General features: G+C 31.3%; 1 protein-coding gene across 1 annotated transcript; it reads left to right on the top strand.

Annotated features, from left to right (window-relative positions):
- Positions 1-8,141: 8,141 nt before the first annotated feature.
- LOC130797933 (peroxidase 27-like) lies at positions 8,142-9,846 on the top strand. The gene is made up of 4 exons (XM_057660730.1): positions 8,142-8,423; positions 8,707-8,898; positions 8,982-9,147; positions 9,226-9,846. The coding sequence occupies exons 1-4, from the start codon at positions 8,205-8,207 to the stop codon at positions 9,639-9,641; spliced, it is 993 nt and encodes a 330-aa protein (XP_057516713.1). The 5' UTR covers positions 8,142-8,204; the 3' UTR covers positions 9,642-9,846.
- The last annotated feature ends 1,356 nt before the right edge of the window (positions 9,847-11,202 follow it).

The following is an 11,202-nucleotide window of genomic DNA, read 5'->3' as shown; positions in this document are numbered from 1 at the left end:
GTCTTGCGAGCTGGTCATTGACGAAGTTAAGGAACATTTTTCTCTGCTCCTTGTTTTTAAAGCAAGTTGTCATTTAGATATGGACTAGCTTCACCCAAGAGCGACATAGCCATAGAGCTATGGGGCACCTCTCAAACTAGACTCCCTGTGAGCACATAGATCTAGGAAACTGATGTTGCTTTTAAACCCTTATTTGGAAACTAATGTGTTTGTTTTTTGGATTGTTACTTCTCATTTAGTTTAATCTGACCCTCTGTTTTTTCCATCTTTTAGTTTGATTATAGATCAGAACCGGTCGGGAACGATGGGTTAGTGGTGTTGAATAGCGTTCCAAGGATGTATATTGAGCTGAGCACGTGAAAATTTGTAGTTTTGTAGTAGGTTTTTGGATAAATGTATATTGGACTAGGTTGTGTTGGTTATATTGGACTTGAAGTGAGTGGTATGATTATGTTGTGTTTTAGTTAGATGTTTGGTTTGAGAATTAGCTGAGTTAGTTACTTTAAAGAGCTGGTGAGCCCTTTGCTCAAGTTTTAGAATTGTGATTTATGTTTCTTGGGAAAGGAACCCCGTAATGACTTGATTACTCAGCCAACGGTAAGTCGGGTTGTTACATATTCCAATGCATATAAAGATATAAATCTTATTAATCTTAAATAGAAAAAATTAATAGTCAAACTTATATCAATAGCATGCATTAATGTATATTAATCTTGTCTTGAAAGCTACAATAAAGTTATAAAAAAGTGTATGTGAGAAGCTAATTTGAGCAGGAAATGTTTTTACCAAAGGCCGACACAGGTCATTAAATGGTCTTTGCTTTAGTATATAGAATGGTTAGTTTAGTATATTTATTCTTTCTTCGGTAAGACCGCTTCTAAAACACTACAACTACATGATGTAGTTAAAGAGTTACCTCTAGAGACCTTCTTCGATTATGAGGCCAGTAAACGTTAACTAGAAATGGTAGTAATCAGGGTTGTTTTGTAGCATGAGGCCTTATTTTTCTTGATGCAAGACTGAATGCACGAAGAGGTAAATGTTATACGACCAAATGATTGAGACTGAATTGTCACAATTTAGTTGTGTCGATAAACGCAATATACCTTATGAATGAGACAAGTTGAAGAATATATAATGTTAGATTATTTGGATGCTGCATAAACCTTAACTGGTAGGAAATTCCTTCCTATATGTTGGTGCCAATTGTTACGTAGTACAGTTTTCCCAGCAACATTTTTCTTAGCTCATATCTTAAAGTCAATTTTCTACTGATATGGCGTTCTGTCATTGGAGGCAAAGTAGGTCATTGAATGCATGGAAGGTCTCGTTGCAAAAAATGAGTAAGCTAATTCCTTTTGTCAGAAAAGTAACTTTCAGTTCGTTCATTATAGTGCGCATGAAAACGTAGCATTATTGATCCATTACATGTATGCATCAAATGCTAGGTGCTTGATGAAATGTTGAAATATTTTCTAAATGTAAACACCTCGATTGGTCCAAGGTATGGCTTGTTGTCGTTGTTATAGAAACTAATCCCTTTAAAATGGTGCTAGCATATTCTCCCTCCAGGAGACCTTTGAGTCTTGTAACGTCTCTTTGGAATAACTCTCCTTATGGAAACAACCTCTTCTAATATAACCTCGTCTTAAAAGTGTTTCAATATGGGAGTCATTCTATTTGGAATGAATTCTTCTAGGAGTTATCCCTCTGGGAAGTATTCTATCAGAGAGTTAACCTTTGGGAGGAATTACTTTCCTCAAACTATTCTTTCTTTGCAATCTCCATTTTAAAGTTTTTTTATGCCAATAATTCCCTGTAAAAAGCATTTTTCATAAGGTAACCTTGTGGCAACTTATCATGTTTGGCAGTAATCTTTTAGGAGAAATTTTCCTCTAAAAAGTACCTTACTTAGATACCTTTTCTAGAAGATTTTCCTCCATAGATGGAATCTCTTTATGAAAATCACTTTTTAGAATAAACCTCACTATGACGTAACCCCCAAAAGCATTTTAGGACGTATTACTAGAGAATAATACTCTCTTGCTTAACCCTCACTAAAAGGAATTCCCCTTAATTTTGATATTTTTAGATGTAAGTTGTTTAAGATATTGATTCATTCCCTTAAACATGACTATAATGATCCTCTACACTAGAAAATTCTACACATGAACTTGTTGTAATATCTGGATTCACGTGAACTTGTTGGCTTCGCTAAGGGTTTATCCCAGCACAAAAACAAGTACAAAACCTCGACCATCCATGCATAGGAAGCCGGCTCCCCCAATCATAGGGTTCTACGCTCTTATTCTTTTCCTCGCAACTTCCAAGTTCATTACTTCTCTTTAGAGGGTTTAGAAAGATATTGGACCAATTTTTGGAAGGAGAAAGGACCTTGTTGGAGGTTAATTCTTGACTTAACATATATTAATATCACATTTGTTTGTAATTTGTTGATTTAATTCAAAAGAATTTAAGAACTAAATAATTGTGTTTCTATTGTAACATTTTTTCAAAATTGTGTCCAACATCTGAGATATATTACTAATATGTGTATTATTTATGTTTTAATTAACAGTGTTTGAAGAGATCCAAATGATTGAAGAACGACAAGTTGAGTTACTACAATCTCAACAAACGAGTGCATCAACTCCAAATAATGTGAGCCTAAACCTAAACAAGTTGTTCAACATCCCATTCATCCACCAAAGCGTGCTAAAACTGGTAGAGGAAGAGGTAGAATTCTTTTAGCTGGAGGTCGAAGGCGAACTAGGATCGTTTGATGTCGAAAGTTCTTAACTTTCTACGCTTCCCTCCCCCCACACTGGTCATGCGATTTATGAGCTTAGTTATGGTCAAATGTGGTTGAAGATCTTCGAATGAACCTACAAAACGAACAAAGGTTACTAACCTGAAGGAGACACCCGGGAAAGCCCCTCCGATGCTTAAGTCAAAACGAGGTTGAATATATCAAATATGACAATGGAATTACTTAGAGAGAATTTGGGAGAAAAACTTACTTCATTAGGAAATTTTGTGAGTATTTATAGTCGTTGGCTCCGTACTGATATCGAAACTGACTGAATATGCTTTCGATCTGATATTGATGAAATAGACTGCTATATAACCAAAAATTGGGCTTTGAATAAAACATGGACTACGCGTTGACTAAATATAAGGCCCAATTAAAATTGGGGCCTTGGACCCAAAATAACTGAAGAATTTAACTCCCAAGATTAAGGTTCAACATGATCCGATTGTTGAGTGAAAATGTTGAGCTTTATTTTTACTCAGCCGCATACATGCTTGAGATTGATTCAGAAATCATTTCTCACGAACTAAGTATGGTTGAGCCCATGAAGCCTATGAAGCACAAAAAGATAAATGTGAAACTACAAAAAGACAAAATTATTGCGGGAAATCTCCTATAATTAAGACTGATATTCCTACGCAACCAAAAAAGCGCAACCTATTTCTTCCTACTTAAAAAACCAACTACACGTTTTAAATCAATCTATATGATGCCCGTTTTAAAGCTTAAAAGAATAAATATTTGAATACTTAAATTGTCAATTCTTATTATTACCCTCAACAAAGGTCTAACCCATAATGCTTTTAATTTATTAATTAATTAATTATATATATATATATATATATATATATATATATATATATATATATATATATATATATATATATATATATATATATATATATATATATATATATATATATATCTGTGTGTGTGTGTGTGTGTGTGTGTGTGTGTGTGTGTGTATTTCTCTGTAATTAAAAATTCAAGATATAAATATAATAATAATTTTAGATATATATTAATTTGTAGTAATTTTTATATTGTTTGTTCTATATGAAGTTTATAAAGTAATGTCGTGTTTTTATAATTATTATAATCATATTATTTTGCAATGATTTTAGTTTGTTACCAAAGGAATTTGAGTTTGTTGAGAAAAATGATGCAAGTAGTTTGCAACTAAATAGTCATTGCAAAAACTAGCAATATCAATTATTAGCTAAATTTTTTCCTAACAATAGAGTCACTGTAAAAAAATATGTTATCATGTAATGCAACAAGTAAATTATTATTGTAAGTGAAAAATAAATTTTTAACAACAATAATTTGTTTTGCCAATAACATAATGTTTTGGCAACGACTTTTCTAGTGATTTCCTATAAGAAGATTTCATCCTGAGGGATGAGCCTTCCAGAGAAGGCATCTAGGTTAGGTATTTTAGAGGGATTGTTCACCTTGAAGATAACTCCCAATTCCCAAAAATAAGTTCTCACAAGATTACCTTATGATAAATGCTTTTTATTAGGTGGAATTGTTCACATTAGAAAAATTTTAATGGAGATTACTACAAAAATAATAGTTTGGGAGGTCAATTCCTCCTAAAGGAAAGCTCCTTGACAAAATAATTCCAATAATAATACCTCCCAAAAGAATCACTTCAAAAGAGAATAACCCCTATTAATTGGAACATTTTAAAGACACGGTTATTTCAAAAGAGCTTGTTTCCAAAAGGAGAGTTGTCCCCAAGACACGTTCCAAGACTCAAAGGTTTCCTGAAGGGAGAATATGCTAGCACCATTGTAGACGGATTAGTTCCCATAACAATGACAACAAGCCAAACCTTAGACCAATCTAGGTATTACATTTAGGAAATATTCTAAAATTTCATCAAGCATCTAACGTATGATGCATGGATGTAATGGAACAATGATGCTACGTTTTGATGCACACTAAAATGAACGGAGCAAAAGCTACTTTTCAAAAAAAAGTAATTAGCTTACTCATTTTGGGCGACAAGAGCTTCCATGTATTCAATGACCTACTTTACCTCTAATAAGGGAAGGTCATATCAGTAGAAAATTGACTTTAAGGTCTAAGCTAAGTAAAATATTGTTGGAAAAATGTACTACGTAACAACTGGCACTAAAATATAGGAAGGAATTTCCTAGCATTTAGGGTTTGTAGAGCTCCCAAATAATCTACCAGTATATATTCTCTTTGACTTGTGCAAAAATACGAAATTAATCCTAGTGCAAAAACAATCTTTGCACTAACTCAATTTATTTTGTCGGGTGCTTGGTAAAAACTAAAATAATAATAATAATAACAATATACTAAAACTAATACTAATTAAAAGAAACATAGTATACTAATAAGACTACTAATACTATGCTAATTATACGATTAAAACTATACTAATAGATGCAAGGTAAAATCACCTAGAATAATCCAATTTTTTTTATTTTCCTATAATAATTCCAACTTATTGATTAACTATGAATATTTTCAACTTTAGGGAGTATTTTCCTAGAGTAAACCCTATAATTAGATGACTTGCAATAACAAGTTTTATATTTTTTTAAAAAAAGATAAATTAAAAAAATGTCAAAATAATGTAAAAAAGTGTTTTTTTCTGATTTTTTTATTTTTCACAATATTTAATGTAAATTTAAAAATTCTTTAATTTTAAATTAATTTTCAGACTTCTTTTTTGGTAAATTACCTACTATAGCAGGTCATTTATTTATTCGAGTTTACTCTAGGCAAAATCCTTCTAAAGTTGGAATTATTCATGGTTAATAAAAAGATGGAATTGTTTTAGAAAAATCATGAAAACATTGAATTATTGTATGTAATTTTCCTAGATCCAATATAATATTTTTAAGTTTAATATTATTAATGTTTTTAATTTCTACTAGTATGTGTATTATAACAACTGACTGAAAAATCACTACAATAATAAAACCATTTTGCGACAAAGCAAAAATTGTGTTTAACGACAAAGCGCTTTGTTGGTAGTTTTTTTTGCTAAAAAAATATTTTGTCACCAAAATTATCGCTAGCCTTAACAAAAGCAAATACATGTTGCCTAATTTGTCGCTAGTCTATTTCGAGGTTTCAAAAAAATAATTGAATATCAATTTTTTATTAATATTAAAAAATAATAGTAATTGTTTTGGTTGTGAAACGAGGAAGTGTAAGACACTCGTAATACTGGAGGTGGAAGCGTTGTCGGGAGCAGTAATTCGCGGAACGAAACAGACCTGAATTCCTGTAACACAACACGTTAGCCTTGCCCGGGGGGTGATCTCTCGGAAAACCCCTCCGACGCTCAAGTTAGAACGGAGATCCAAGATTAATGAATGAATGATGAGATGAAGAATGCAGAAATGTGAGTTTGAGGATGGAAGTTGCTTTGTATTTTTTGTGGACTAGTGAGGAGGGTTGAAAGAATTAGATAAAGGCTTCTTATCTGATGATCCTTCCTTACTGCTGGTTGTCTCTATTTATAATGGTGGAAAGGAATCATGATGGTGAGGAGTAATGGTTAGTTTCATAAGGGAAGTTAGGGTTTTTGGGAAGTTATTAGCCCATGGGCCAAGGAAGGAGGTTGGGCATTACTAGAAAAGCCCCTTGACCGAAAGTCAAGGTCAACTAATGAAGGTCAAAGGATATTTTAGTAATGTGATGTTACTTATTAAATAAATTAATAATAGAATAAATATTACCATAACAATAATAATTATTACTATTATTATTTAACAATAATAAAAAATATTCAATTATTTTTGTAAATAATACTCAAAAACTATACATAAAAAAGGTAAATGACATTCCTAATATCTCGCATAAGGCTAGGTCAGGGTGAAGATTTTCTTTTTCCTGAAAGATGCGGACAAATCATACATGTTCCCACAAGAGGGGAGTAAAGAGAGATGCGCGCAGTCAAGAAACCTCTCAATTGATATCTACGCCCAGTAAGGGTCGAACCTCGAACCTTCTAATCCACATGTAGATGCACATAATAAAAGATTCCAAAAAAAAACACCCACGAAAATGAACAAAATGAGACAAAAGGTTTAGCTATGAAGTTTTTGTCGCTAAACTTGTCGTCTAATTTGTCGCTTATGTCTAAATTTAAAAACCGAATAAAAGTTTAAAATCCGAATTAAAGTTTAGCGTCAAAAGGTTTATCGTCTAATTTATTGCTAAAATTAGACTTAAGCGAAACTCATACCCGAGAGCGCGGCCAAATGAGCCCCCCGGCTCGAGAAAGATAAAGAGACGTATCTACACGGGAAAGAAATTAAATGCCTATGAATAAGATAAATAAGTAGAACCAAGTACAAAATAAAAAGAAAACAATAATACTAATAATAAAAAGAATTAATATACTAAATGCATCGTTCATAAATATCGCTACACAAACGGTTAAATCGAGAAATGTTTCATTAAAAATTAACAAATATTTGTTTGCATAATTTTTAAGGAAGATTCATATAAATTAAAAATATTCAATGACATATGTTTAGCAAGTATATATAGAATATGAAATCATTTTTATTTATTGATAAAAAGTTAATAGTAATGATTGAACAAAGATATTTCGTGTATTCATATAGAAAGTTAATCTAATTCAATACTCCTCTCTTACTTAAAGTTATTCATACAAGGAATGTTCATGTGAATTAAAAGAATCTTTTTAATAATAAGTATACAATTTTATTGAATAATAAATTCAATGGAAAAAGTGAAGACCATAAGCATTAAAAAGTATTATAATAAACTTAGTGAAATAATATAACGACCCCAAATACTATTCAAAAAGTATTTTAATAAAGTTTGTGAAAAACGGGTAGAGGTCATAAGTAATATAAAAATGTTAAAATAAAGTTGGTAGAATACATATGTGACCATTAACATTAAAAAAATATTAAAATGAGGATAAACAAGGTTAATTATGTTCAAAATTTATGACATAAATAGAAAGAGTTTTTGGAGAAACAATAAATAAAATATAACACAAAATTCAAAAAAGAACGATCAACTTGATAAGATGATTCCAAAATATAGTTTTCCTTTTTATTGACTTAGAAAGATTACATGGTATTTCCCACAAATAAGAATGATTCAAGTCATCATTTACATATTCATACAATAATGTCAAACTGGAAAAACAATCAACCATTTAGCTAATAATGTCAAACTTCATTCAATAATCCTTGACCAGCATGCCTTCAATTGAAATCAATTAATTATTGACTTCATTATCCAGTCAGACCAGAGTTCAACTATAAAACCACAAACATTCTACTCACAAATTACAACACTTCCATTACATTACATTTCTATTTACTCAAACAAAAAACAAAAAATTACAAGAACTTTTACAATGACAACTAAGATATTTCAAAAGTTATTCTCATTCTTTTTGTTGCTTGCCATGATATCTGCCATGGCGAACGCTGAAGAATTGTCTTTAGATTATTATAAGTACTCGTGTCCTGGTGTCGAGGACATTGCTAAAAGGATTACTGAGCAATATATTTCTAATGTTCCCGGCTTTGCTCCCGGTTTGCTTAGAATGGTCTTTCATGACTGTTTTGTTAGGGTATATCTATTATTATTCCCTCTACTATAATACTTTCTTTATCATTTACTAACATTATAATTTATTCGATGCTAGTGTATTACTTAAAAGTTTTCCCAAACAACTTTAACTACCTATATTATTTCAAGTTTTCTCGTGTAATTTTCATAATTACAAAACAATATTAAAAACAAAAAAACTGCAAATTTACCGAATAAAATATTATATTCCTATATCATGTTTAGGTTTAAGTATTCAAGACATTTTTGACTTACTCTAAATTTAAAATGTTGTAATTTTATAGGGGTGTGACGCTTCTGTATTAATAGATCCAACAGAGTCCAACAACCAAACGGAGAAGACAGCTCTTCCCAACGTGACACTTAGGGGGTACGAAGTCATTAATGCAATCAAGTCCGCTCTAGAAAAACAATGTCCTGGTGTTGTTTCTTGTGCTGATATATTAGCTTTATCATCTCGAGATGCCATCCGAACGGTAAAAAACATTTCATGCATGATGGTATATGAATATGTCTTCTTAATTAACATGCATTATCGTTATTTAATTACATGTTACAGATAAATGGACCTTTTTGGGAAGTTCCTCTTGGTAGAAAGGATGGAAAAATCTCATTGGCTTCAGATGCAGATACTCTTTTACCATCTCCATTTTTCAACTTCTCAAGTCTTAAAGAAAACTTCGCATCATTGGGCCTAACTACAAAAGATTTGGTAGTCTTATTAGGTAAGTTTCAATTTCACTACAACATTCTTATTATATTTGAAAGTCAGCCACTATAAAATTTTCATTGCGATTTTGTAGGTTCTCACACCATTGGACAAGGTCACTGCTTCGTCTTTCAGAGCCGACTATACAATTTCTCGGGACGAGGTGACACAGATCCTTCATTGTCTCCTAGTTATGCTGCATTCTTAAAGACTAAATGCACGCCAAATCCAAATGACACCCAATCAGTTGTTCCATTGGATAGGATTACACCAAGAGTTTTTGATGAAAATTACTACGTTATGGTAAGCCAAAATAAAGGGCTATTCCATTCTGATGCTGCTCTTTTGACTAATGCTGAGACTAAGAGCTACATCTACCAGCAAATTAAAACTAAGAGATCAACTTTTGCTCAAGATTTTAGTGCATCTATGTCGAAGATGATTAAACTTGGGGTACTTACTGGTAATCAAGGTGAAGTTAGGAAGACATGTGGTGTTGTCAATGCATAAACTATGCTCTGGTTTTCGTCCCTCTCATTTGTGAACAAACAAACAAAATTGTTATTAGCAAACTTACAAAGACACAAAGTTTATATTTTGTTAGTAAATTTTTTTAATTTTATTGAAATAGAAATTAATAAACTTGAATATTTCTCGTAATTAGATAATCAGATATGTTTAATAACTGTTCATATCGCCTTTGTAAAAATCTTAAAAATAATATTTAAAAAAATTAATTAACTATTGTTATTGATTGGCAATGGCAATGAGAAGAATACTAATCGACATTTACTACAACTATAACAACTCATATAACACAACAACAATTAGCAACGAACTGGCAAGAATTAACAAATCATTTCCAAATCCAACCCTAATTCTCATACATCAAAAATAACAAATCTAACTTAGGCTCATAATAAGAATCCATGTATTACAGTAAAGTTTAACAAATGTAACTTGGAATAAGAAAAAAAGGAGTATCAAAAAGAATGTTATTGAATTTGGAAAAAAATTGCTTACAAGATTTTTTTTGAATCATTGAAATTGCTACCAAATCAAAATCAACCCTCATTAGATAAAAAAAAAAAAAAGAAATCAAAGAAGATGGTGTTTGGTGAAGATTTTACTATTCAATTGTAAATAATTATTTAGTAATCTAAGTAACTAATATATACGTATTTGCCACTAAAGAGAGGGAAAGAGGAGGGAAAAAAAGAGTCCTTTTTTGTATTTTTAGTTTTAAAATAAAATTATGGCACTCAATTATAACATGACATGTGACTTTCCAATTAAATGAGATAGAGTAACATGTTACTCTAGGTAGCTATAACCTGGTAGCTTTTTCATTTCAAATAGGAGCAAAAGGTTGGACCTTTGTAGAATAAACGTGAGGTTAGTTCTTTATTTGCAGACGAGCTAAAGGTTGACCTTTTAAAAGCAATTTTCCCTTTTTATTGGTGAATAGAAAATTTTATTACCAAGATCTAATTAAAATACAAACTTCAAGGGGAGTGCCTCGAATCATCTAGGATGGAACCAAGCTCAAACGCTAAAACCGATTCCAAGATTATACAATAAACAAAACCTAAACATGAATTATAAGAGACAAAGACAATATGGCTCAACTTAACTACATAGTTTATCAATCCAGCTTTTATGATCAGCACTACATCTAGCATTGCAATGTTAAGCAAACTTCCTATTTAACGCATGCTGCGATCTTCTGACGAGTAAGTATTATCCCCTTCCATACAGCTTGATTCCTTGCAAACCATATCCAGTAAATGATTGAACAGAAGCAAGCAAACCAGATCTTCCTTCTCACCATTGATCCCCTGATGTTGTGCATTTGTGAGAACACCTCTTGAATATTACTATGAGGAATCTTCAACCCAGCCCACGCCATAAATGATGCATAACATACAACACTGAAGGAGAAATTTTAGAAAAGGTAATCATTAGTATAACACCCCGAGATTTAAATGATGTAATTAATTAATATTATAATAATCGTTAGATATTTTATAATTACATTAAATTATTTTTAGTTAATTTTTAATATATTACT

Source organism: Amaranthus tricolor, chromosome 13, assembly GCF_026212465.1.
Source record: "Amaranthus tricolor cultivar Red isolate AtriRed21 chromosome 13, ASM2621246v1, whole genome shotgun sequence".
NCBI classification, from domain to species: domain Eukaryota; kingdom Viridiplantae; phylum Streptophyta; class Magnoliopsida; order Caryophyllales; family Amaranthaceae; genus Amaranthus; species Amaranthus tricolor.
Note: the sequence above shows the minus strand (reverse complement) of the source record. Positions and strands in the feature narration are given on the sequence as shown.